Source organism: Acanthochromis polyacanthus, chromosome 5 (genome assembly GCF_021347895.1).
Source record: "Acanthochromis polyacanthus isolate Apoly-LR-REF ecotype Palm Island chromosome 5, KAUST_Apoly_ChrSc, whole genome shotgun sequence".
Lineage (NCBI taxonomy): Eukaryota > Metazoa > Chordata > Actinopteri > Pomacentridae > Acanthochromis > Acanthochromis polyacanthus.
The window spans coordinates 13,564,617-13,592,476 of record NC_067117.1 but is presented as its reverse complement, the minus strand read 5'-3'; the positions used below and the strand labels follow the sequence as shown (position 1 = coordinate 13,592,476).

The following is a 27,860-nucleotide window of genomic DNA, read 5'->3' as shown; positions in this document are numbered from 1 at the left end:
CTGAAATTTTTTTTTTTAATTCAGCAAAAAAATTCCCCAAGTTTCTGAAATATGCAAAACCTTCAGGAAGAAAATTCCAGTAATTCCTTAAAATTTTCCCTTAAAAGTTTTATTTTTAAAAAATTACCCAAATTTGGCAAGAAAAATCGTGTAAATATTTTCAAAAAATGAGTAAAAATCTTCAAGAAAATTCTAAAAAATATCTAAAGTGATTACATATATATATATATATATATATATATATATATCAGTAAAACTTCTAATATTTTCTTTAAGAACATTCAGAAAAAAATCAACCCAAATCAAGCGAAATTTCACTGGATTTGGTTGATTTTTTAAAATATTCTTAAGAAACATTTTCTTCAAAGTTTTTCCAAAAATGTTGAAAATGTGGACATCAGAAGTTACACTGTGAAAATATTTTTTTTTCCCACATTTTCAAGACAAGTCAATTTTGACCAGCAGGACGACACGAGGGTTAAAGGAATTTTCAGTCGATTTCAGGATTTTATATTTGAGATGAATGCTTGAAATTTGTAGTCACGACTCACTGCAGCATTTTAACTCAGATACGGAGACAGATTCTTGTCCACTTAGTCTGTCTTGGCTGGGACTCTATTCAAAAGGAGCTTTTTGACTAAATAAAAACAAGACAGCAACACATCCAATTTAAATAAGGACATTTTTTGCTTTTCTCTTCCGGTCCTTTGTAATAAAGGATTCAAATCCCACCAAAATCCTTAAAAGTGAAGGTTTAGCTTTCATTAATGATATTTAGTTTCATTGTTTCTGGAACCCTAAAGTGTTCCAAAATCCCATACTGGTAAAAAAATTAAAATAAAATAAAATTGTTGAAGATGCTCTCTGTTCCTTCCAGTTTAAATTTTATCTCTGATTAAAAAAACAAAGTCCCATCCCATTTCAATTTCCAAATTTCCATCCCAGTTCTCAGCTTTTTGATCTGTTGCCCTCTGGAAGACATTACAGATGTGTTAAAGCAAGGACAGACTGAAAAACAGGTTCTTTCTGACAGCCATCACCACCCTGAACTCTCACGTCTCACACTCAGCCAACAATACAATGTGAAATGTGCAATATACACCACTGCCTCATTCACTGTTTTTTATATTCACTCTTATTTATACTGTATATTTGTAAATAGAATATTTGCACTTTCTTTTGCACTGAATAGGAGAAGCCCTCCAATTTCATTATACACTGTATAATGACAATAAAGCACATTCTATTCTATATCAGAATGAAGCAAAAGCACAATATTGTGACATACAACATTATTTCTCCCCTCAAAATTAATAAACACAAACTGCACAGTTGAAAGCAAAGAAATGTAACTGAGCAAGATTAATCCCCAAAATGTTTACTGAAAGGGACAACATGAAAACAGTGACCTCCATGAGCGTTGTGTGTCTGTGTGCGGTTTATAAATTGACGTGTCACCTGCAGCTGGAGCGTCTTGTTTGTGACGGCGGAGCGGAGAGCCGACAGAGCTGCCTCTGGGGGAGGAAACAGTGAGGGGGGTCGAGTGGGGGAGGACGGCCTACGAGGGGAGGAGTCACGGATCAACGCCAGCAGCGGAACACCAGAGTTGTCCTGATCCGCTTCGGATGACGACTCGCCGTCTGATAAAACGGTCTGTAAAAGGAAAGTAGAATAAAACTCAGCTGTCCAAATGAAGCGTCCACTGATTGAAGTATGTGATGTTTACCTGAGCGATGTCCCGCAGTGTGTCCAGCAGTGTCTCAGTGTGAACTCTCATCATCTGCATGTCGGTCTCATCACTGCCGCTCTGCTCCTGAATGAAGAACATCTTTAGAAAGAAGTTCAATGAAACTGACCGATAAGAAGCCACCACAGCCTCCATGTGCAGGAGCTCACCTCAAGCCTCCTCGTTAGCGTTACAATTTCTCTGTCTCTCTCCTCGATTTGGCCTTTCAGCTTCTCCCCTTCTCGCATTGAATCTGACAACCTGAAAGAGGAATTTGAAAAACATGGTTGTTTGTTAGGATTAGAAAGTGGGAGAACCAGCAGGATCAGAAGGCATTTCTTCACCTCATTTGTATTTTGTGGTATTCTCAGCCTTTTTTCTTCTTACAGAAGTTAAACAAAAAACACTCACTGACACACACTGTTGCAGTCTGATCTCCACTTTTGAACAGAAACAATGTGATGAACTGAGCCAAATTAATGCAGCAATTATCAGTTATGATGACCATAATGCTCATGAGCCTTGGCAGCTGTTGTTACGGAGAAAAATCAATCAGAGGTACAACTCAATGCTGTGGGGATTTTTAAACGCTTCATATTTGTGGTGGTGGAAAAAAAAGCATCACACTTTCTAAACTAATATGAAATTGGTTGTTTCATTTAAGATGCAAATTGTTTCCTCACCAAAGTGGGCTAAATGTTATTTACCTTTCAGATATTAGCACCAAATCGTTGACGGTAAAGATAGATGAACTCTCCATGATGTCACCCACAGTTTCCCACAGAGCGGTTTTAAAGCTCAGTGTGGTGCCCGACACCTCCTCACTCCTGGCTAATCCAAAAATGAGTAAAAGAGGTGGAGCTTGACTGGAACTGAAGCGGGCCATGCTAACGTGTCTTGGCCTACTAATGGGTACCTGTCAGTCTGAATTCAGCTCAAGCAGAAAAGTTCAAACGAAATTCACCTCCTGTACAGCGGTCATGAAAGGAGAAATTAGTTATAGGACCAAAAGTGTTTATGGACCAGGCTGTAAATAAGTTTATTGCTGTTGCAAAGTTGTACATTGTAACGTGGCGGTTTATGGGGACTGACTCGCTTTTGGTGCCAGCTTCAAGTGGCCATTCAAGGAACAGCACTTTATGAAGAATCTAAATGGAACTTTTACTTCAGGAACCAGAGTCGCATGAGCTCCTCCTACATTGCAACTCTATTAACAAGAATTTATCCAGCGGTAAACCTGCTGGAGAGCTCAGCAGCCACCGACCTGACGCTGAGCTCACTCCTCTCTGCATCTGTTCTGGTCTGAAGGTTCATCATCTCTGACACTCGATCTCTGAGCTGCTGCTCCAGCTGAACCCTCAGAGCTTTCTCTCGCTCCAGAGCCAGAGCTGCTCCTCCCTCCCGGTTGTACAGTGTAGTGGACAGACCAGTGCAGGACACCTGAGCAGAGTGGGACATCCGGGCCAGCTCATTACGCATATCTGACAAGTCCCTGAGATTGAAATGGAAGGGAAAACACGATCAGAGAGACGAAACGTGAATGATCACACTTTCTAAAATGGAAACACATGTAGTGGGCATTGCTTACCTTTCAGTGGCGCTCTTCATTTCACAGACATGCCTCCTGAACCCAACCACTTGTCGCCACAGCATCAGCAGGCGACCGTGTTCACTGCTGAAGTAGCTGTGAAAAGACTGAACAGGAGACCCAGAAAATTAAACAGTTAAACTATCTGTAATTTACAATTTCCCTTTAATAAAAGGTGCTTTACTGTTTGAGAAGCATCCCTCTCTTACCTCTTCTTCTCTCCTCCAGTCAGACTCCTTCTGTTCCAGCTCCTCTCTGGCTTTTGTCCAATCAGCAGTGAGGCGGCGGATGTCCTGGCTGAGCGCCTCATTGGCCAAACCCGCCTGCTCCAACTGCTCCCTCAGCATCGCGTTCACCGCAGACAAACTGCTGCTCCTGGAAACACAACAAGGACACACAGGGGAAAAATAAATTACACGGTTCAGCTGCACCTTGAATATCGTGCAGAACTCAGATGTTTAACAAGAGACTCTGATTTTTAATTTGAAATGAAATGCAAATGTAAGACCAGTTATTATGACATATACTTCCTGAACATAACACAGTATTTTGTGATAAGTTGGAAGCTACAGGTAAAAAAAATGACTGTAATATGTTCTCATTTTTTGAAGTGGAGGTTACTTTTTCTTTTGCCATATTATACTTGGGCAAAATCCCAGACACGGCTCATGAATATCTGTTTAAAATAAAGTCGGCTGCAAATAAGACAGCCAACACAGAAATAACTAATAGCTAAACTCTCAAATAAAAGAATGAAGGCTATGAACAATCTGACATTCACCTTAAGTCTGAAATATGATAAACACGTAAAATACTGACAAAAATTACAATATAAAAAAGCAGCTATAAGACTTTTAAGACCATAAGATCGTTTGCATATGTGACTGACAGACGATGTTCCTATTGGAGAACATTTTCTGCCTCACCGAATTTTGCTGGATTTTGGTTGATTTTTTTATTAATGCTCCTAATGAAAATATTAGAAGTTTTACTGATATTTTTAGGATTTTCTTTTTGGAAGACTTTACTAATTTTTGGAAAATATTTACAAGACTTTTCTTGCCAAATTTGGGGGAGTTTTTTTTTTAAATAAAACTTTTAAGTAAAACTTTTAAGGAATTATTGGAATTTTCTTCCTGAAGGTTTTGCAAATTTTCAGAAACTTGGGGAATTTTTTTTGCTGAATTTTTGGATATTTTTCAGACAAGGAAACAATACTTTTTGGTGCCTGTAAATGAGGACAACAGGAGGGTTAAAGACAAAACACCAGGCTACAGGTCAGGCGTAATGATGATAATGATGATCACCTCTGTTGTTCTTCCTCCAGACGGATTAAAGCGTCCTCCAGGTTGCTGCTGGCCTCGTCTTGATGACGCCCATTTGATGCTTCGCTGTGGCCCTGAAGGAGAAGATCGGGTATTAAAATGGGAAAATCTTGGTGTAGATAAACACTGAAAACAAGTAAACGCCACCTACATCCTGCCTGTGTTTCTCCACATCAGAGGACTTCTCCTGCAGCATCTGCTCCAGATCTCCACACCTCTTCTTGTACTGAAGCACCTAGAGGAGCAGGAAGGCTGTTACCAACTATCATGTCTCACCAACCACAGCTCAGCTAAAGACACGGTAAAACAGTCATACTTTGGCCTGTAACTTCTGCACGAGCTGCGCCTGCCTCTGCTGTCCCTCCTGGTACGCGGTGAGTTTGCGCTTGTAGGCCGCTTGTTCCTCGTCCAGCCGCCTGCGTAGATCCACGTTCTGCTGGGCCAAGCTGCGGGACTCCGGTGAATCATGGTCTCCTGTTTCAAAACGCAGCGCCTGCTCCAGCTGTGGGTTTAATTAAAGGTAAGAGGCAGGAGGTCACGTTCAATTTCACACAAATATATTTCACAGGTGGTCACGGATGTTGCCAAGCTGTGACTAGAGCTGAATACCTGTGAACACGTAATGCAGACCCAAAATACTTAGTGATTGAGATTAAGACCTTGGAAACAGCAGCTTTTCCAACACAATGACACCACAAGGTTCATTTAGGAGCGGATGTGGAGCTTTTGGTTCATACTCTTGTTTTTAGTGGACATAATGTGTACAGAAGTGTACTTTCAGAGAAATTAATGCGGCCATTTAATATGACTGTTATATTCAGTTATAATCCTAAAAAGCAGTGGTTCTTATTATTATTATAACTTTTATATTTAGATATGATCATAAAAAGCATTATTTTGACGAAAGATAACCTCATTTCTGTTGCTTTAAAAACGTCAAATGTCTCAGTCTTTTAGCATTAAAAGGATCTCTTTATTAAACCCAATTCAATGTTTCACTGTCATGACTTCTGGTATCTTTATGGACATCAAATATGCAGCAAGGCAATAAGAATTTGTACCAGAATCTGTTGAGCTTTGTCACTTTTTTTTAAACCAAAAAAGTTTTGAAACTTAGCCACTGAACTTAGCTCTAAAATCTAACTGAACATTTTAAACCTAACTCAGAGGGCACCATGATGACCAAAGAGCTTAAGGCCAAAAACTGAATTGGATTAAATGTCATCCCAAATCTGTCTCCACTGTTTCCTGTTAAATCTTCTCTAAGCTGAAAATAAAAACAAAAAACAACCTAGAGGAATGTTTGGCAAAAAGAGCTTTAAGCCAGCACCTCGGAAACTAACAACCAACAATAGCCAAACATGGAGGATGAAAAAAGCAAACTTTCTAAACCAATTTTAAAAATTGGGCTTTCATTTACTCAACTATAATGACATTTATGATTATCAAACGGAACATGCATATATTTCTGTCAAACAGGGCACCACAAACTCACTGTCGTTACTGTGCATGGACTGATCATGCTTATTGTAGTGTGTACCCCGATTTAATAAATGACTGTAGGTCACACTGATCATAGGTGATGAGATTTAAAACAATAATGCTTTCAGGCTAACCTTTCTAGCTGCACTCAAACCTTTATTCCCCATAATTGTAAACTTTTTTTAATGCCAATTTAAATTGTTAAGCTACGTCTACAGAAGTAATGACTGGTGTTTTTGTTTTACATCTGTAACAACTGTACTGGCGTCTAACCAACATTAATATCTGAGCGGAGTGGCTCTAACCCATTGTGGAGACCAGTTAATTAGATGGAAGAACAGTGATTTATGCAGGCTGTTGAACGCGAGACGACACATGCATGAGGAGCAGACATGCCAACAACCTGCAGTTTTAGTTTATCATCCTTTAAATACTTTAATAAAAGAAACTAACTCCACTGAAGGAAAATACAACTTGAGCAGAGCTGCCTTTTGCTTTTGGATGCAGGCCTGCATGACTCCTTTATTAATGTTCAACTCAAAAAAGTGAGTGGTGGTGGCCACCCACCGCCGCTACAGCTCTCCCCTCCACTGAAGCCCCTGTTTACAGTCACCCAGGGTGACAGACGCCATGGCAACATTCCACTTCAGTTCATTCCAGCCCCCATCACCTGGGAGACGAGCAAATCTCAGACAAACACTAAAATGGGAAAATGGGAGAGGGCCACATTCCCTTTAGGTAGAAATGTCTGTACAGCCAGAGCACCTGGGGAGTTCTGGATACAAATTATTTTGTATAAAGACTGCACTGTGATGGACATAGATCAATCAAACCAGGACATGAACTTTATTATATCAAACCCTCAGTTTGTTGTTGCCTAGCTCCCATCTCGTCATCGGTGTCAGCTGCTGTTTTTGTTCTTGTCTTACCCTCTCACTAATGGCCCCGTACTTGATGGCGAGCTCGTCTCGGTCGGCTCTGCTGTGGGCCAGCAGGTCCTCCAGACGGGCCAGTTCTCCCTGCAGCACCCGGTTCTCCTCCTGGATGGACATGACCGAGGACATGGCTCCAGCTGCTCACAATAAAACAAACACGATCAGGCACAGAAAAGGGCACAAAAACATGAATTTGACTGTCAGACAGGAAACTCACTGCTATCGTTGAGGTTCTTTGTGACAATTTCTCGTACTCTGGCCGGTAGACATGTAGGGGGGGCGTCTGGTGAAGGTCCCCTCACCGTCAACCTCTTCTCCTCCTCTGACAAAACGCTCTCCTCCAACCTCTGAGGAACAAAACACAGATACTTTTAGTTTTCAGAGAGGGAACCATGACAGGTATGTCTACACCATAGATAATGTGAAGTTCAACTCAATGTACAGACAATTAGACAATGAACATTAAGGTAAAAGATAATGTTTGTGAAGTGTCACAAGCCCAAATGGTGCCAACAAAAGTCCACCACTGCTACGTAAAAGCGCCCACAAACGCAACAAAGCGCATGCACGCTGTACACCAGCAGCTGTATTTACCACATCGTAGAACAAAACCAGCGACCAGAGATGGAGGAAGGCCCGGTGTGCCTCACCTGGATCACGGACTCCAGCTTGTTGGAGTCGGTGTCTGAGGTCTCCGCTGCGCTCATCGCGGCAGATATTTCAAATCCTCCGGGGAATTAGGATTAACTCCGAGGAAATGTCTCCACTAGCGGAACGAGGCGCTTCTGTTTTTTGTTTTTTGTTTTTAATCCAGCGGGTGCGTAAAAACAGAGGAAAAGTTTGAGACTCGGAGCTGATTATTTCATCTGCGGTGGGTGCTGTAAAGTTTGTCCGCAGTGGAGCAGAGAGAGTCCGTCCTGACGCCTCCTCCGGTGCAGGCAGGCGCAGATTGAGGGCAGCAGCAGGATTAGCAGGTTTTAAGATGCGCACCCTCCACCTCCAACTCCACCACTGTTACCACACTGGGACTGCACTCAGCCCTCCACACAACACTGCTCTACACAGACAAGCTGAAAGAAAACACGAACAAAAAAAAACTGCCCTCGAGAAGAAGAAAAAAATTAATTAGAAAATAAAATTCGGAGTGTGAAGGCCTCACTGTGAAAACTGATCAGAGCTCTGGTTGAAATCAACAGTTTTGAATTTTTCTCTCTTATCTTTGTGCTTTGGTGTTGGCACTGACTTGAAGTAACACCTTATACATTTATACTGGTTGGAGAAAAACAATATGTCTGATGACCAAATCATGTTTTATGTTTGGGTAAAGCAAATACTTAAGTTGAAAAAAATAAAAATTTGAAACTCATTTTGATCTAAATCAAGTGGCAGCAATGCAAACAATTTATTTAGGAGGAATTCAATGATTTAAATTCTTCAGATTTAAAGTAGTAATATTAATATTACTTTTACAATTAAGTTGGATAAACTAAATTCAATTATGTTACCAATTAAAGTGATGCATTTAAGTTGGGCCTAAATATTCTCTTTCCTCACAGCAGGGTCACATCATATTCAGCACTGGTGCACAGTGTAACTGACGTTTCCTCAAGATCAGGTGAAAAGTTATTTTTAATACTGACTGTGTGGACCAGTAGCTACTGTAAAGACTGCACTAAGAGGAGGAAGAACTGTAAGAATATGGAGCAGCAGTTCATTAAAATAAATGTCTATAAGATGTCTTTGTTGTCCTTGATGAGTTCTTTCCTCTCCTGCTTCACTTTAAGGCAGTGCTCTATGGTTTTTCTCATCACTGTTTCTACGTCCTTGGTCTTATCTTCAGGAACCATCCTATTTTCCAATCTGTTGCTTCTCCTTCTGCGTTTCTTTCTGCTTGTCCTGCAGAACTTTCCTATTTTCTGCATATTTCTTCTGCTGAGGTGTCTTTCTCTCTGCCTGTTCTTCTTTTTCCTTTCCTTCGAGACGCTTCTTATTTTTTAAACTTCTTTCTTCTCCTTTCAGGTAGACCTCTATGACTTCCTCCTCATCTTCTGTAGTTCTTTACATTGCTCCTCCAGCACTTTCTTGTTCGAGTCCAATTCTTTCCTTTCTTCCTGAATAGAGTTCTTCTCTTTCTGTAGTTCTTGGCTCCCCTGTAATTCGCTGTTTTCCTTCATTCTGGCTTCAACATTTGGGAGGTTTTCAACTTTACTGAGAGCGATGGAGACTCTGGCTCTCCTTCTGGAGCTTCAGAACCTCGCTGAGCTCCAACACATCGTCTGTGATGTCTCCACACATCACGTACGTGTTGTCGCTCTGCATGGAGACCTTGTAGAGGACTTCTGCCTTTAAGACTCCACTGACCTGAAGCATTTGATGTTGGTGCTGCTGTAGATGTTGATCTGTAGGGGTCTGAAGTTATCTGTAGATGTTTCAGTGTCACCTTTCGTTATTTGCCAGGTTCTTGTGTCAAACAGATTTGAGGGTTCAGCACTTATATCTTCTGCTAAATCCAGGGGTGGTATCACAATGTGACACCACACAGCAGAGAGTCTGAGAGGCTGATTGTTTTGAAGTAAACATCAACTGACTTTATCTGTGGCCTCGTTCATAAATTCGGTCTGAGATGTTCAGAGCGTCATCTGAACGGTCACTCAGACATTCAGTTTAACTCAGAGAGCACCGAGCAGCAGCGGGTATTTAGTCATTTGGGGGCAGCAGGTAAACTCTGTCTTTCTATGTCTTCACTCTTTCTCTGACTGAATGTGGCAGAAGAAGAAGACTGAACAGCACAGCATACTTATATTTCCTTCAGATCTGTTAAAGGTGAAGCCTCACATTTGTATATAAGGCTGGACAGTTTAATGAAACACTATGCATAATGTTTTACTTTGTGAGTAAAATCTGCCTTCAACACTACATTAGAGTTGTAAAGTGATTTGTTCCAAAGATTGCTATTTCTTTTGTTGTAAATACTTATTGTATTTATTTTACATTTCAATTCTTAGAAAATACAATTAAAAGTCAATTTAACCCTCATTTCAATTTTGAACCGCTTTGAAGATTGAAAATGTGGAGAAAAAAAAACATACTCTCAGTGACTTTTCTGATGTCCACATTTTCGGGAAATATTTGAACATTTTTTGGTGGAAAATAAAGCAATGTTAAAAATGTTTCTTAAGAACATTCACATAAAAATCAAGGGAAATTCATTGGCTTTTGGTTGATTTTTTGTGAACGTTCTTAAGAAAATATTAGAAGTTTTACTGATATATATGTAATAACTATACGTAGATTAAAGAGTTTTACTAATTTTGTGAAAATATTTACAAGAATTTTCTTGCCAAATTTGGGGGATTTTTTTGAATAAAACTTCTAAGGAGTTATTGGAATTTATTCCTGAAGGTTTTGAACATTTTCAGAAATTTGGGAAAATTTTGGGGGTGAATTTTTGGATTTTTTTTCAGACAAGACAACAATATTTTTTGGTTCTCGTAAATGAAGACAACAGGAGGGTTAATTATTACACAATAGTACATCATAGTGATCTGTTCATAACCATGTTGCTGCAGAGTGCTTCCCAACAATCTTCATTTATATACAATATGTGTGAGAACATAAAGCAGCCTTAATTCTCATATTTTTTTGTTTTTTCCCTTTAAAAAAAACAAAAAACTACTAAAACAAGAGCAGTATTATAGTACGCTTCATTTGAGAAGTACAGTGAACAGTTTTAGGCAGCATATAAATTGTACAAAGAAGGGTTCTCTGAATAAATCTGCTGAAAATATTGTCTTTCAAATACTTGCTGTCATTTTTTTTTCAGCGTCTACCATTTATGAATGTCGCACTATCTCACAGCTTCTTATTGTATTTCTGCGGCCAGATTATCTTCATGTTTTTTTTATAGAATTTGTTTGCTTTTGGAGTGTCTCCATCACAGAACAACAGAGTGTGGAGACGTGACACCAGCATGAACCACGTTGTGTTGTTTTACTGTCATAGCTACACACAAGAGGATCATTGTGTCGATACAAACCCCCGCCCTGCCTCAACACACATCTGTGCTCCCACAGTTGTGAGGACTTTTGCTGGTATTATATATTCCCCATGCAGTCACTTGAACCAAAATTTAAGAAAGATGTTCAGAAACATATAAATAAATACACAATAAACAGGGCTGCAAGTTTGCAACATAAAATTAGAAATTAATTTGATTAAAAAAATGACTAAAATAATAGTCACATTGCAAGTATTAAGAATGATACTGTGAGTTTAGCAATCCTAGCAGTTTTAGCGAAAATAGTCATTTTTCCATTTCTATTCCACTCAAATTAAAAAAAATCTATTTTTAAAAAAATTGTAATGAGATTTTTGCTGCAGTCCAGCAAACAGGCATGAATGTAGCATTTCAGTAGCACCACAATGCTCCATTTTTAAGTTTGTTGTGTAACGTTTAAGATTATTTTTAAAAATCAGGGCTCCTATCTTTTGGATATTGCAGTTGTTCATATTGCAATTTTGATATTTTGATTAACTGCTCAACCTATGGCAAAGGTACTTACTCGGCTAAGTAATTTTAACTTATTTGTCAGTGATAAACAATGAACTACTGATGTTAATGTGACTGAAGAGCTTCTGTATTCAAAAATGTGTCAGTTGGCCACATAAATCTTAGAAATGCTCAAAAGCTGGGGTTAAGTCCAGTTCTAATTCTTTCATGTCTTTGGCTCCCCCAGCTGGTCTGTTGGTAGAAGACTGGCACTGGTTTCATCCTTAACCAGTCAAACCAGAGCACTGATCACTTCTCCTTTCAGCCTGAACATTGAGACTTTTACAGCCTCTGATGCAGCAGTTTGACCTCCAGTCAGAACAACAACAAGCTGCTTCCTCCTCGTCACTTCTTTAAACCTTATTAGCATGAAAGGGAACCTGGTCAACTGTGTGTTTGATTCATCACCAACATCCTCTTTGTGCTAAAACACTGAGCAGACGTCCAGAAAGACACGCCCAAGTTTTCAAAAAGTCTGAGGAGTTGGAAGTGAAGGAGGAGGAGGAGGAGGGCTGGACGTTAAACCGCGCAGCATCCACAAACATCACTCTGGTGATGAATTAAGACTTCAGTTTGCAGTTTTACCTTCTGAGAGACGAGCTACAGTGGAAACCGCAGTTTGAATGTAGAAAGGCGGGATATAAGGTCGTGTATTGATGTGTTGTGTGCTGCAGCTTCGCACTAAAAACCTCCACTTCCTGTCGGATTGTTAATCTCACCTCGGCTGATCGCTGTGCTGATCGTTACTCTGTCGTCCCTCCATTCCTCTGTCTGGACCTTAAAAGCAGAAATAAATCCATCCACAGTGGTCAGAAGCGGACCATCAGCTGTTAGCTCTCTCTCTCTCTCTCTGTTGCCTTGTTCCTAAATCTGCTCCATGCTTTTTCCGGGGAGGGACTTCCAGCAGCTCATGATGGTCTACTGTCATCATGTGATCGCAGCTCATTTCTGCCCACGATTTTAGTCAAACACAGCAACAAACACTGATGTTTTTAAGTCCCAAATTACTCATAATCTAAAAAAAAAAAAAGTCTGCGGTGATATAATGTCTTCAACACTTTTAGGACAATTTTTTGGTAAAATAAAACTTTGTGCCATTTTAATGAAGCAGGAAGCTCAGGGAACAGTTCAAAATAGTGGAAGTTTATTATTTCGTATCTTTTATTTAACTACACCTCTGTACACAGGGCTTCACATTCAGGGAAATATAATGTAGTAGTTTAGCCATTTTACTGCTTTTCAACTTTGAATCATGGTCAGTTTAATTTGCAGTTTGACAAGAATTTACCAAAAAAAAAGATTCTTTCATGTCAAAGTGAACACAGATTTCAACAAAGTAATGTAAATTACTTGAAAAATACAAAATTATAAAGCAATAAAAGCACTCAGACAGCGCAGGACTCAGCCAAGGCCATTCATTCCCCATATGGCATTGTCAGAAATGCATTATTATTATTATTATTATTACTATTATTATCAGTTTATTTAAAAGGGACCATGTTTTTGGGACCATAATTTCTGTCTGCAGTCCTTTGGCAAGTCACATTTTTTTTAATTAGTTATTGATGATGTACGGCAACAGAATGAGGACAGAATGTGGCCATTTATTATAGATGTACCCACCAACAAAATGACCTGGCACTGACCACAGGCGTGTGTTAAGCATGTGTATGTTATGTACGGATACCAAATCGCGTGACATAAATCTGTAGCGGGCGGCTGGAATTGATGGGACTCAAACACCGGCACAATTTAATCAATTGTTCCTTGTGTCATTTCAGATAAATCCGCAATAGTCGATTTGTAGTAGGATCGCAATCATGTGATGTCAGGAGACAGCGGATGTAGTGTTCACTTGTTGTCATAGTTACAGTGCTGCTATCTCGCAATGATAGAGAAATTTTTAATAAAACCGTAGAACCAGACTATTAGCCGCATCACTGCCAAAATCTAATCACTTGGTCCTTGTGTCCTTTCTGAATTTCCCTGAAAATGTCATCCAAATCTGTTTGTCCATTTCTGAGTAATGCTGCGAAAAGACAGACAAACCTACACCGATCGTTGCATATCTCTGCTGCATTCCTTGGCGGAGTAATAAGTGACTGCATAAATACTCCTCTACTTTAAAGTAAATCACCCAATTAAACACAGGTGCAGCCAGTTGGTACAAGTCACACAGTTAGTGAAATAAATGATCCGAGTGCAGTGAATCTGTCTCAAGTGACTGTAACATAAAGACACCTGTATCTGAAAGGTCCAGTCACTGGTGGATCACGTCTCCTGACTAGAACTACACTATAAAGACAAAAGAGCACTCCAAGCACCTCCATGAAAAGCTAGATAAAAAGCAGGGGGTGGGTACAACATAATGTCCATGTGACTGACTATCCCTTCATTAAGAAATAGAGGGAATATGGCACATAAGTCTACCTAGAGCAACCATGCAAGAAAGACTAGTGAGAGGCCACCAAGAACCCTGTGACTCCTCTGAAGGAGTTAAAAGTTAGCATGCACCACCATGTTTCACAGTGGGGATGGTGTGTTTGTAATGATTTTCAGAGTTTGGCATCCAACAAACAGAGAATCTCCCTTCAAGTTTTCTAATGAACTCCAGTTGAGATTTAATGAGAGCTTTTTATAACAGTGGCTTTCTTTTCGCCTCTTTCCCACAAAGCTTTGGCTGCTGGTGAACAGTCTCTCCCATCTCAGCCACTTAATCTTATTACTCTAACATCGTAAAAGACAAATGTGGTGAATATGTGGCCAGATCTCTCACACTAGATTATAATCATCACTGAGAGCACAGATGTTACCTCCTCATTGTCTCATGAACTGTACAAACATCAACCCTGAAAACACACTGTAGCTGTGAGACTCATGACACAGGGTTTCTGCAGAAATCAGCCAGTCAAATTTAATGCTTTTTAATGCCATACTGTAAAAGAAAAAGAATGCCATTACCATAAACTCAACAAATACACAGGTTTGTTTTTTATAAAAGATGATTTTTATATGAAAACTGTCCCTGCATTTCACTACTTCTGAATCCGGAAAATACCCCGACCACCCATGGGCTGTAGTCATTCTCTGAAACCCACATTTTCGAGCCATTTTTGCTAGAATTTGCATTTCCCAGCTCTCCTCCACCTGGTCCCGCCTGCCGGCCACATTCCAAACATGTAGTTTTTTCAAATGTACCCGACCGGCTGAAACAATTATCGCAGTGCTTCAGCATGTTTACACAGATGCACATACCTGACGATTTGCAGTCTATAATTACATATTATTATCAAACATTTTTCTTGAAAACTGCAGAAAGACTTTTTAATGCCACTGAGAATCAAATGTAATGATTTTTAATGCCATTTAAGGCCTTAATTTTCACAAAATCAATTTAATGACTTAATGCTTTTAATGCCCTGCAGAAACCCTGTAATAACAACATGCAGATCTATGTCTATACAAGAAAAAATCCAGACCAATGAAATATATAGTTTATTTACACAAAGACAAAGGTTTACATTTTATACATTTTAGGTGTTTTTCAGAAAGGCACTCAATCAAATACTCAGATTATCAAGAGGAGGAAGGGAGAGTTCAACTGGGTAAAAGGCACATTTTAAAAAGTGGAAAGACCAAAGGCAAAGACATATGAAGGCTGCACACAGACAAACATGAATGCACCAACAAATCAGGTTGGTGCTTTGAATGACACACAAAATGGTAAACATGACTTTCTTCTGACTCTGATTACGGGTGCATTCATTTATTGTAAAAACTAATCAAATATCAATAACACTGAAAGTTCTACTGAATGAAGAACTAAAAAGATTTTTTTAAAAATAGTTACAAACAGAAAAACAAAACGTATATATTGGTACAGAGCTAAACAGGAACACTTCAACTAATTTCCCAAATAGAAAGAAAGAAAGAAAACCTGGAGATGAGCAGCGCTGGTGTAATGAGATAATTCTAGGACTGGAGCAGGAAAATATACAGGATGTTGCAAAAACAAGGACACAATAAAATCGGATTCTAGACGGGGAAAGGATTAGAAACTAGAACAAAAGGGAACATTTGATTTAAGGCAATGGGGGAACATTTTACCTGGTTAGTGTGACGAGGAGACAACCTTTCCCTTCAACCACCGACATGCTCACTTGTTTCAGAGAGAGCAGACTGACTGCTAAAATCAATCCTACTGCATAGCAGAGTGTGAAACAAGAGTACGATTTAAAAAAAAAAAAAAAAATCTGTACATTATATTGTTTGTTCCTCCAGAGTGTGTTGGTCAGCGGGCTATACTTTGAACACAGTAAGTGCAGCGAACGAGCCGGTCAAATCTGCCAACAGTTCCTCTCTCCTAGTTTCTTTTTGCCACAATCTTCCTGTCCATGGAATGTATGGAACCTGAGTGTGTGCGCGCTTTCTTACGACTCAACTAAACTGCACCCATCCTGATTTGACAGCATCTTTACTGGAGCTGTGGAGGAGAGGGGGTAAAAGAGGACAGTGATGATGGAGATAGAAACAAAAAGAAACTAAAGGAAAAGGAAAAAAAACACAGAGGTGGATGGATGTGATGATATGGCACAGAAGGTTGTAGGTGACGTTCCTTGATAAACTTACTTGGAACCCGCGGATGTGAACTCTCCCCACAGGTCAGAGCTGGGCTGGGCTGCAGGGACGGGAGAGCCGAAGTCTAGAAGAGGAGCTGCAAGTGGAGAAAAGAAATTTATTGTCACAGCATCTATATTCATTGATATACACACGTGGACAAAATTGTTGGTACCCCTCAGTTAAAGAAGGAAAAACCCACAATTCTCACTGAAATCACTTGAAACTCACAAAAGTAACAATAAATAAAAATTTATTGAAAATTAAATAATCAAAAACAGCCATTACTTTTGAATTGTTGATTAACATAATTATTTAAAAAAACAAACTAATGAAACAGGCCTGGACAAAAATGATGGTACCTCTATAAAAGATTGAAAACTATTTGACCAGAGTGACATGATTAACTCAGGTGTGTCATTTAATTGACATCACAGGTGTTTCCAAACTCATAATCAGTCAGTCTGCCTATTTAAAGGGAGACAAGTAGTCACCCTGCTGTTTGGTGAAAAGGTGTGTACCACACTGAACATGGACAACAGAAAGCGAAGGAGAGAATTGTCCCAGGACATCCGAAAAAAAATGATAGACAAACATCTTAAAGGTAAAGGCTATAAGACCATCTCTAAACAGCTTGAAGTTCCTGTGACAACAGTGGCTCATATTATTCAGAAGTTCAAGACCCACGGGACAGTAGCCAACCTCCCTGGACGTTTGCCGCAAGAGGAAAATTGATGACAAATTGAAGAGACGGATCGTTGGAATTGTATCCAAAGAGCCCAGAGCAACCTCCAAAGAAATTAAAGGTGAACTCCAAGGCCAAGGTACATCAGTGTCAGATCGCACCATTCGTCGTTGTTTGAGCCAAAGTGGACTTCATGGGAGACGACCAAGGAGGACACCACTGCTGAAAAAAACTCATAAAAAAGCGAGACTGGAATTTGCAAAAATGCATGTTGACAAGCCACAAAGCTTCTGGGAGAATGTCCTTTGGACAGATGAGACCAAACTGGAGCTTTTTGGTAAGGCACATCAACTCTATGTTCATAGACTCAAAAACCAAGCATACGAAGAAAAGAACACTGTCCCTACGGTGAAACATGGAGGAGGCTCAGTAATGTTTTGGGGCTGCTTTGCTGCATCTGGCACAGGGTGTCTTGAAAGTGTGCAAGGTACGATGAAATCTGAAGACTATCAAGGCATTCTGGAGAGAAATGTGCTGCCAAGTGTCAGAAAGCTTGGTCTCAGTCGCAGGTCATGGGTCTTCCAACAGGACAACCATCCAAAACACACAGCCAAAAACACCCAAGAATGGCTGAGAGAAAAGCGTTGGACTATTCTAAAGTGGCCTTCTATGAGCCCAGATCTGAATCCCATTGAACATATGTGGAAGGAGCTGAAACATGCCATTTGGAGAAGACACCCATCAAACCTGAGACAACTGCAGCTGTTTGCTCATGAGGAGTGGGCCAAAATACCTGTTGACAGCTGCAGAACGCTCATTGACAAATACAGAAATCGTTTAATTGCAGTGATTGCCTCAAAAGGTTGTGCAACAAAATATTAAGTTATGGGTACCATCATTTTTGTCCAGCCCTATTTCATTAGTTTGTTTTTTAAAATAATTATGTTAATCAACAATTCAAAAGTGATGGCTGATTTTGATTATTTAATTTTCAATAAATTTTTATTTATTGTTACTTTTGTGAGTTTCAAGTGATTTCAGTGAGAATTGTGGGTTTTTCCTTCTTTAACTGAGGGGTACCAACAATTTTGTCCACGTGTGTAAGAATGTCCATGCAGCTAAAAGACATGACGGTCACCTGTGTTAGTGACAGCTGGGACTGTCTGCTGTCCTCCAGGAGGCGGCAGGACGCCTCCAGCCTTTGCTCCTGGTGGAGGCGGGAGCAGACCTCCACCCATGGGCCGAGTTTTGGCACCACCTGCATCCTTCTTCTTAATGTTCTGTGACAGAAAGTCATTCAGTCGGTTATTCCTGAAAAATCCTCCAGTGATCACTCAATATGTGATCAGTTTTGATATCTTCTTTCATGCTTCATCCTCACCCCGATGCTGATCTTAATGGTCTGTCCTTCTTTGAAGCTCAGGTCCAGTTTAGGTGCTGCGCTCTGAGAAGCTTCCAGTTTTGCAAGCTCGCCTTCTTGCTTGACCCATCTTTAGAGTTGGACAGTAAAAAAAATTACGACTTAAGTATTTCTGGATTGAGTCACACTGGGTCATCACAGCAGTAAAATACAGATAAGACTACAATTAGTGCCTTGAGATTGGTTGCATCCAACAACCAGTTTACAACTTGCAGTATACATCCATGTCTGTCCAGACTCAGAATATTTTTAGTGATATTTGTGGCACAGAAAACTCAGATTGAAAGGCAGTTAAAAGCCAAATTTGACTGTGTTTCTCCATGTCACATTTAGCATGGAAAGGTAAATGTACAAACGCGTGGGTACAAATAAACACAGCTAATGCGAGAGGTGTTAAAGCACAAATCGTCCTCTGCATATGTGTGGCTAAAAGTACACAATAAATTACAGATTAAACAACTAAAAAGCTACGTAAGCGATGGTGACTTACTTAAAATGGTCCTGTAAGGCGACATTGAAGTCAAATGAGTCTCCACGATCAGCAAAGCCCAGGCCAATAAAAGCATGACGGCCTTTACAGAAAATCAAGTGCAAGGAAAGAAACATGTTATAGTACTTAATAACCTCTACCTCACATCTCTGGAAAACATATCAGTGGTCATCAATGGTTATCACAATTAGAAAATTCTGCAATAAAAACATTACACCAAAGTGGAATGAAGAAACCAAAAAAAAAAGTTCTATTTTGACTTAGCATTAGATCAAGGTCAAAACTTATTTTTTAGCATCATGGAGTCATTATAAATATAAGGCATTTACAACAAAAAAAAAGCTACATCATCTGCGGCTGTCTTTACATAACTGGCTGAATCCAGATTTGAACAGACGTGTTTCTAACTGAAGAGCCTTACCACTGCCGTCTTCTATCCGGATCACAAAATACCTGCTGGAGTCAGTGACTGCTTCAACTACACCACCAGGATACTGTTCGACTGGAGCTTGTGCAAACAGCTCTCCTGCAAAAACAAATTTACACCAAACAAAGAATTACTTCCTGTTACTCTGAAGCGCTCAAGTAAGAAGGGTGGTTAAAAAGAACAAAGCAAGCTTTTGACAGGAACTCTGACCACATTATGGCAGCTGTGTGATGCTTTTTAGATTTTCTTAAACATAACTATTAGGTGAATGTGTGGTAACTGGAAGATACTTAGCTGCAGCATGGTTTTGTTTTGTAATATATCTTGCATTTCTATTGGGAAACTCACTCTAAAATTCAAAGGAACTGATGACCCATGTCTAAGGAGCTGCCCTGTTTCATGATCCCTTTTTACCTGTGTTTTTGTCCTCCAACTTGATGAAGGCCATCTTGCCTTTAGCAGTAATTTTCATCCGACCACTCCATGCAGGCTCATCCAGCTTCCAGTCGGCAGCACTAGAAAAACAGGAACCACACATCTAAATATGAAAGTGGTTTTTGCAGTCCTCATTCATGCAGACAGCTGACTTGATCTTTGTTTTTTTGAGCAGGCTGCTGTAGCTTTTCCTGGCATGAGGAAGTGAAATTAAAAGCTTTCAGCAAACACTAAAATGAGACACACATGGAAACAGTGAGTTCTCTTGTTCGGCTACCAAATGAAGAAAACTAATCTTATAAGCCAAATCGGCTCCGATTAGTTGTGCTCATCCGATCTATTTGCTCATTTTGATGTATTTTACTGGGATTTACAGCTGGGAGGATGAGTTTAACATACGATCACAACAAGGCAGCTGGGGATCCTTTAAAGAGATTGTAAATCTCTGAGCTGAAACAGTTTCACAGACCTGGTTTTGACTAAAATCAAATATGTAATTCTACATATAAGCAATTTCACATAGGTGGCGTATACCCAGTCAATCGCAGACAAAATAAAATCACGTTTCTGTCATGTTGAACGAAAATATTTTAAAACTGATAGATAGATAGATAAATAGATAGATAGAATGTTTTTATCCAGTACAACAGAGGGAAGACTCAAATAAAGCTCAAAGCTTCAGAAACATTTAAGTCCTTTTCCAAAATTTCTTCAACGGGATACTAAGCTATCGAGGCAAACTCTAATTTTGCTGACTCTTCCTAAACAGTTCTAGAGCTAGCTAGCATTAACCCCTAACCTCCTGCATCCATTATCGGACGAGCATTTTATGCTGACTACACATAACGTTATCAGAAATGTCACCGTTTGTCAAGTTTTTCAGCAACTACAGGTGTGTGTTGCAGGGAAGACACTGAAAAAAGTGTGGATGTTGGTGTCCTATTTCCGTGAGCAGTTTTAGCGGCGAGTACTTGGAGTTTCGAAATAGCTAGCTTTGTTAGCTACACAGCTAGCAAGTGTCTCAGCTATGTCCATATATTTAAAGCATTAAAAGCTCCAGCTAGCTGTCTGGACAATAAACATTGAGTACATGTTGTAGAAGACCAGAGAAAAGTAACAGGCTGCACTGACAACTTGCTGTCCGATAATGGATGCATTAGCCTGCTGACCAACACTTGCTGCGACTTGTCGGTTAGAAACGTTCCCACTTTCGGAGTCCATCTCACCGATATCCCCGATTCGAGGCCCGCGGCGGGATCCGGTAAACATGGACTTCGGGCTTCACACAGAGCATTGACTCATAACTGTTGTCTTCTGCCATTTTGTCAAATTTCATTGACCAAAACTCAACTTCCGACTTCCAATGGACAGCTAGGCTGCTCGGCTGCGTTTAAATCGGTGGATCCGTCAAACAGCGCCGCGGCCGGTCGGGATGTTCAACACTAGGACTGATACTGAGATTATAATGAACATAGAGCCCTCAGACATGTTTCACTGGGTGAACAGATAGGACCACTGAACTACTTGGAGTGTCAGAAGCTAGGTGAAAACCATGTCAATACAAGAGTTTAGAAATAGCACTGATTCAAGGGTTCAAAGTGTTTATTGCCACTTGCAGCAACAAGAAAAGCAGAGAGCAGTCCTCTGCCATCGCTGCTCGGTCTTTGCATAATTTCCAACAGGTAAGTCCCGATAAGTCCACAGTGGTCGATTTGTGGTTCCAATCATGTGATTGTCAGCAGGCAGTGTGCACTTGTTGTCATAGTTACACTAATGCCAAGCAGCTGAAGGCATCTCAAGGTCAGGGTACATATCTCTATCAATGGACATGCCAAACAAAATATGTAAACAACTTGACAAATTGCTCTTCAATTTTATATGGAGGAATAAAGTCCATTACTTGAAAAAAGACATACTTTGTAATCCAAAAGGAAATGGGGGGCTAGATGTGCTTAGTTTTGAGACTGTGAATAATGTATTTAAAATCAATTGGCTATGTCGATTGGCCAAAGAGAAAGATAATTTATGGAACATGATCCCAAAATATGTTTTTAATCAATTGGGGGGACTAGAATTTTTGCTAAAATGTGATTATGAACCAGAGAAACTACCCATTAAACTCTCAAATTTTCACAAACAAACTCTTCTCTCCTGGGGGCTGGTTCACAAACGTGGCTTCTCGCCAACCAACTGCACCCTATGGAATAACCAATACATAAAGTATCGTAATAGGTCTTTATTTATAAAAACTTGGTTTGACAGTGGAATAAAATGGGCATATCAACTCATTAATCAGCAAGGTGAAATAGTCCCATATAATGAGTTCTGCACTATATATAAAACTCCAATTTCTCTTAAAGAATATATTAAGGTCTGTAATGCCATTCCAAAAGGAATTCTACAACTATTCAAAAATTATTCAATCAATATCCCAACACAAGTTAACTGTAATAAGCTATATGTAGGAGGAATCAACGTCAGAGAAAAAACCTGTCCAAATAAATATATTAGGAATCTCATTCAACCCATTAAAAGACCGATTGCAACTGCATGCTGGAATACAGTCCACGATGAAATAAACTGGGTAAGGGTGTGGGATGTTGGCGAGAGGCTTTGTATATATAATAAAGTTAAAGAGGTCGCTTTTAAAATATTACATAATATATACCCTGTTAAGAAAACATTAGAAAGATTCAAATTGGATATAGACTACAAATGTGACTTCTGTCAGACTGAAATAGAAACTATTTCTCATCTGTTTTATAACTGTTCATACAGTAGGGAATTATGGTCCCATATACAGCAGTTCATCTATGATAAAACTAGATATCTGATCAGCCTCCAAGAGAGGGACATCATATTTTATTTTGATAAACCAGATCTGCCCCGAAACTTCTCCTTTTTGGTTCAAACTCTAATTATGCTGGCAAAATACCATATACATAAAACTAAATGGTCAAAAGCAAAACCAAATGGACAATATTTTGAAAATGAAATCTCCCAGTACCTTAATTTGATAAAATATGCGTCTAATTCTAAAGCTGTGAAAACCTATCAAGCAGCCTGTAATTTCCTTAAAATAACAACTTAATGCATTTCATCATGTGTGTTTGTGTCTATATGTACATGTAGATTTCGAGGAACTGGTGTGTTTCTATATATGTGTGCGTGTATGCAGAGGTACATATTAGTATGTGGTCTGTATTTGTGCAGATATGTATGGATAAAGGTGTATATATTATAAGTGTACATTCATCTTATCAACCGATGATCCATCAATTGATAAGAGGCAATTTTTTGTTGAGAAGCTGAACTCCTTTTTGAATTAATTGCAATTTTTGATCAAACAATGTCTGGTAAATGCCTGATTAATAATCAACTGTTTGCACCCCTAGTACATAACCATATGTGATGTGTCCAACCACCCTGGCATGTATATATGTGATGTATGTTTGTAAACATATATTTCCCCTTCTTTCTTTTTTTTTCTTTTTTTTTCTTCTTGTGTTTTTATTTCTTTTTTTCTCTCTCTCTCTTTTCAGTTTATTTTTTATTCTTCAGTGTTATTTTTTGTTCTCTTTTATTAATATTATCTAATGCTATTGCTATTGCCTTATTTTATTATGACTGTATATTATAAAGCTAAATAATTAAAATTTTAAAAAAAATGAAATAACCACCAAGAAAGAAAAAAAAAACTAACGCCAAGCAGTTATTTCACAATGATACAGAAATCTTTAACCAATCCGTGGATCCAGACTATAAGCTGCATCACTGCCAAAATCTAATCACTTGGTCCTTGTGTCATTTCTGACCTTCCCTGAAAATGTCATCCAAATCTGTTTGTCTGTTTTTGAGTAAAGTCTTGAACAGACAAACAGCCAGACAAACATACGCCGATCATTACATAAGTTATCAGTACAATTAAATTGTTAGTGTGCTGTTTCTCCACCTAGTGCTGTGATTAAGCTATTTACAGAATATACTAATTTAGACACACCCATAAATGGCATCTACTCATATGTACTATGATAAGATAAGATAAGATAAGACAAGACAAGACAAGACAAGACAAGACAAGACAAGACAAGACAAGATAAGATAGAAACTTTGTAGCTAGAAGATCCTTAGTTCATGTCCCGGCTTTCCCGGGATCTTTCTGCATGGAGTTTGCATGTTCTCCCTGTGCATGCTTGGGTTTTCTCCAGGTTCTTTAGCTTCCTCCCACAGTCCAAAAATATGCTGAGGTTAATTGATCATTCTAAATTGTCTCTGTAGGTGTGAATGTGAGTGTGCTTGTTTGTCTCTATATGTTGCTCTGTGAAAGACTGACGACCTGTCCAGGGTTTCCTCTGCCTTCACCCAAAGTCAGCTGGGATAGAGTCCAGCCAATATTAAAAATACAGTGGAAATGGGCATGTACAGAATAAACAGTATTTTAAAGTATGCATAATGTTTATGGTGTAAAGATCAACAATCGTAAAAAGATATAGTTGTGCAAAGATTGCGTTATGTCCTGTAGTCAGTAGTGTATGACAGAGTACAGGCTCATCAGTCTGGGCCTTTAATCTTTGGGTTTCTGTATTTCAGATGCTACAGGAGTCAGAAATGCAGAAAAACAAAAATACACTTTTTAGAGACTTTCTTTTCCTTTGAATGGAAAGCCAGACAGCAGGAGTGTGAAGAGGTGATGCTGTAGGTCACTGAGGTCCCTGGTGATGTCGTTGGCTCCTGTAAAGACTCTCTACTGGTAGATGTCCTGTAGAGATGTGAGAGTTGTACCTCTGATGTGTCAGGCTGGTCTGATCACTCTACATGTCTTTACAATTTACTTGTTTGGAGTTCTTGTACCACACCATGACGCTACTAGTGAGAATGGTCTCAGCAGTGAATTCGTAAAAACTGCAAAGTATTGACAGAGCTATTTTAAACGTCCTTAGCGTCCTCAGGAAGTAAAAAACTCTGCTGTACTTTCCTGATGATCTGTGTGAAGTGGTGAACCCAGGTGAAATTCTCACTGATGTGAATCTTAAGGAAGCTATAAATACATTGTTTTTTTATTCTACTGTGAACCTTTCTAATGAGCGGATGTGTGTGAATGAATACAGGTACACTTTTCTTTTTAACTATTCAAGGGACCACCTTTTAAAATAGCCCAGAAGAAGAAATACTGGGTAGTGTTCGGGGTGAGAAAAGCCACCTGTTTCTTTATTATTTAAATATTCAAAATTCTGTCTGTGTGTGGCAACTGCTTATATAACTACAGACAGTTATGGTGAATAAGAGGGAGTGAAACTGCAATTACATGAGCTCACCAGACTGCTGTTCACCAACTTAGCAGCCACAGCAGGACAAACATGAATGAAATGAATGCCATTAATGTGGTTTCAGTTCCATTTACGTGTCCCAGTAAGTCATAACAGAGGCTCAATTTCCACTCTGAGGTCAAAACACTGAACGCTCACTGACTTAACTGGCATCACAACTGCAAAGCTTGAGTGTGTGAATTCATGAGGGCTCAGAATGGCATGAAAAGGAGGACTGGGACACACAGAACTAGTGCCCATTGTTTTGTTTTTTTGTTTTTTTAAAAGTGAATTTGAAAGATGTTTCATTCACAGTTTGATCAGCTGCTGTTTATGACATTACAGTGTTTATGACATTACAGTGCTTTTACATTTTAAAAACTACTATAAGTCGAGAAAGCCAATATACATGTAAATCCTATGCAGGTGTTTAATGGAAAATGCAAAAATCTCTGCAAATGTGCAGTATAAATGTTACCAAGAAGAATCAGAAGTTACCAAGACGGATGCAGAGTTTTGCCTTTAAGGACTTCAGTGAGTCAGTGAGGTGTCAGACAGTGTGACTGAATAAGTGAAATCACCACTGTGTGTTCACTTGTGTGGTGTGCAGCTGCTTTATACTGAACCGGGCAGATGTTTTTTTGTCCACAGGGGAAATATTTGCTGCAGTCCTTTCTTTGTGTGTGGCAAGCTTCCATCTGAAATCCACAGACTTTTGTCACTGAGGACATTCTGAAAAACTGTTTAATCCCATAGGTCTTTTCCAATAAGCCTTTCAGTGTCTATGTATTTACCTGGGTTCAGTTTTATCTTCCAAGTTGCTTTTTACTTTGGTAAAATGTCTGCTTTGAAATCAGCCTTGCATCTCTGTATCAGTCCCTCGTCCCTTCCAAACCTTTATTATTAATACCTGTGTGTCTACAGTGTGTGAAATGGGACTGTTCTTTGTAAAATCACATTACCTGAGGCTGCTGTGTACTGTAGTGAGGCTCATATGTCTTACTCAGTTTAATAAATATGTTTGTTTCTCTCTGCCTGAATACAGGAATGGCTGCTGTGTTGGACTTTCATAATCAAATCAGACATTTCTTGTTGCCAGCTTTTTCATTTTTAATTGTGTTACCTTTCACATTTTACTCAATGGAAAGCCACCTGAATTTGTCATTAAACCTTAGGTATCTGTCAGATCCAAATCTGACTTAAACCTCTTTTCACAGCCTGTAGCATGCCATTTTATCTCAGGAACTTGAGTATGAGGCCTGGATGAACTCACATGACCAATAAGGAAATGACTTAATGTCACCATTAAACACTTAAAGGTTAATATGCTGTAAAACTGCATGTCTATGTAATTTAAAAAAATATATATATGAAGATCTGAGTCAGAGGGATAATTGTAAATTCATTCAGCTTATTCCTATCTATAGAATAGAATAGTTATAAATTACAGTTACAGCTAAAGGAAATATAGAACACATACTGTTGACAGAGAAATAAAAACCATCTGTATATGTTTGACAATGTATTCTTGAAAGTTCATTGATTGAAACTCGCCTAAAAATTAGACAGTCTGGCCTTTTCATTTCAATCAGTGGAAAAATAAGAGGTGAGAGTTTGGGGCAGACTGAATAAAGCTTCCCCTATTACAAACTGTTTAAAAATATCTATATTTTAAATTTATACTTCAACATAGACACTTTTCAATATAAAAAAAAACATGAAACAAGTTGTATCGTCTTTAAGTGCGTTTATTAAAGGGTATTCAAATTTCAGTTGTGTTTTTCAAGTCTCATAACAACAATGACATTAAAATGAGCCTCAAACTAGACAGATGGCTGTGAAAGACTGCAACAAAGCATCATGTAGATCACACAGGTACAGGATGGGCATTTGCTTCATCAGTTATCAATCATTACTGATTACAAATCCGTTGTGTTTCAAGAAGTGAACCAGATCCCTGGGAACAGTGCATTGTGGGCATGTATTCTTAGCGGTATACACACGTGGACAAAATTGTTGGTACCCCTCAATTAAAGAAGGAAAAACCCACAATTCTCACTGAAATCACTTGAAACTCACAAAAGTAACAATAAATAAAAATTTATTGAAAATTAAATAATCAAAAACAGCCATTACTTTTGAATTGTTGATTAACATAATTATTTAAAAAAACAAACTAATGAAACAGGCCTGGACAAAAATGATGGTACCTCTATAAAAGATTGAAAACTATTTGACCAGAGTGACATGATTAACTCAGGTGTGTCATTTAATTGACATCACAGGTGTTTCCAAACTCATAATCAGTCAGTCTGCCTATTTAAAGGGAGACAAGTAGTCACCCTGCTGTTTGGTGAAAAGGTGTGTACCACACTGAACATGGACAACAGAAAGCGAAGGAGAGAATTGTCCCAGGACATCCGAAAAAAAATTATAGACAAACATCTTAAAGGTAAAGGCTATAAGACCATCTCTAAACAGCTTGAAGTTCCTGTGACAACAGTGGCTCATATTATTCAGAAGTTCAAGACCCACGGGACAGTAGCCAACCTCCCTGGACGTGGCCGCAAGAGGAAAATTGATGACAAATTGAAGAGACGGATCGTTGGAATTGTATCCAAAGAGCCCAGAGCAACCTCCAAAGAAATTAAAGGTGAACTCCAAGGCCAAGGTACATCAGTGTCAGATCGCACCATTCGTCGTTGTTTGAGCCAAAGTGGACTTCATGGGAGACGACCAAGGAGGACACCACTGCTGAAAAAAACTCATAAAAAAGCCAGACTGGAATTTGCAAAAATGCATGTTGACAAGCCACAAAGCTTCTGGGAGAATGTCCTTTGGACAGATGAGACCAAACTGGAGCTTTTGGTAAGGC

General features: G+C 39.1%; 2 protein-coding genes across 5 annotated transcripts in view; both read right to left on the bottom strand.

Moving 5' to 3' along the window:
- The window catches only part of LOC110951065 (rootletin), a 29,120-nt gene extending 16,618 nt beyond the window's left edge, over positions 1 to 12,502 (bottom strand). The window contains exons 1-13 of one of the 4 annotated variants that reach the window (XM_051947820.1): positions 12,325 to 12,502; positions 7,707 to 7,841; positions 7,274 to 7,403; positions 7,051 to 7,193; positions 4,956 to 5,141; positions 4,791 to 4,874; positions 4,622 to 4,713; positions 3,524 to 3,689; positions 3,315 to 3,421; positions 2,991 to 3,218; positions 1,897 to 1,987; positions 1,727 to 1,813; positions 1,459 to 1,653 (exon numbers count right to left, since the gene is read on the bottom strand). In XM_051947820.1, the coding sequence (XP_051803780.1) occupies positions 1,459 to 1,653; positions 1,727 to 1,813; positions 1,897 to 1,987; positions 2,991 to 3,218; positions 3,315 to 3,421; positions 3,524 to 3,689; positions 4,622 to 4,713; positions 4,791 to 4,874; positions 4,956 to 5,141; positions 7,051 to 7,193; positions 7,274 to 7,403; positions 7,707 to 7,763 (1,566 nt within the window). In that variant the 5' untranslated portion in view covers positions 7,764 to 7,841; positions 12,325 to 12,502. Of the gene's footprint in view, positions 1 to 1,458; positions 1,654 to 1,726; positions 1,814 to 1,896; positions 1,988 to 2,990; positions 3,219 to 3,314; positions 3,422 to 3,523; positions 3,690 to 4,621; positions 4,714 to 4,790; positions 4,875 to 4,955; positions 5,142 to 7,050; positions 7,194 to 7,273; positions 7,404 to 7,706; positions 8,335 to 12,324 lie in introns of those variants that run through there. The other 3 variants (XM_022193980.2, XM_051947822.1, XM_051947821.1) reach the window with 3 other exon arrangements.
- Positions 12,503 to 15,087: 2,585 nt separating this feature from the next.
- necap2 (NECAP endocytosis associated 2) lies at positions 15,088 to 21,077 on the bottom strand. The gene is made up of 8 exons (XM_022193982.2): positions 20,906 to 21,077; positions 19,659 to 19,759; positions 19,239 to 19,343; positions 18,818 to 18,899; positions 18,289 to 18,397; positions 18,046 to 18,187; positions 16,235 to 16,319; positions 15,088 to 16,088 (listed from the first exon to the last, which is right to left on the bottom strand). The coding sequence occupies exons 1-8, from the start codon at positions 21,013 to 21,015 to the stop codon at positions 16,043 to 16,045; spliced, it is 780 nt and encodes a 259-aa protein (XP_022049674.1). The 5' UTR covers positions 21,016 to 21,077; the 3' UTR covers positions 15,088 to 16,042.
- Between the last annotated feature and the right edge of the window lie 6,783 nt (positions 21,078 to 27,860).

What these genes read in the sequence shown, in the direction of transcription:
- necap2 (XM_022193982.2), bottom strand. Translation starts at nt 21,015, where the DNA reads ATGAAATTTGACAAAATGGCAGAAGACAACAGTTATGAGTCAATGCTC. An exon ending in GCCTCGAATCGGGGATATCG is followed by an intron (nt 19,760 to 20,905) that starts GTGAGATGGACT and finishes CTGTTTTTCTAG; the next exon opens with TGCTGCCGACTGGAAGCTGG. An exon ending in CCGGATAGAAGACGGCAGTG is followed by an intron (nt 18,900 to 19,238) that starts GTAAGGCTCTTC and finishes TTTTCTGTAAAG; the next exon opens with GCCGTCATGCTTTTATTGGC.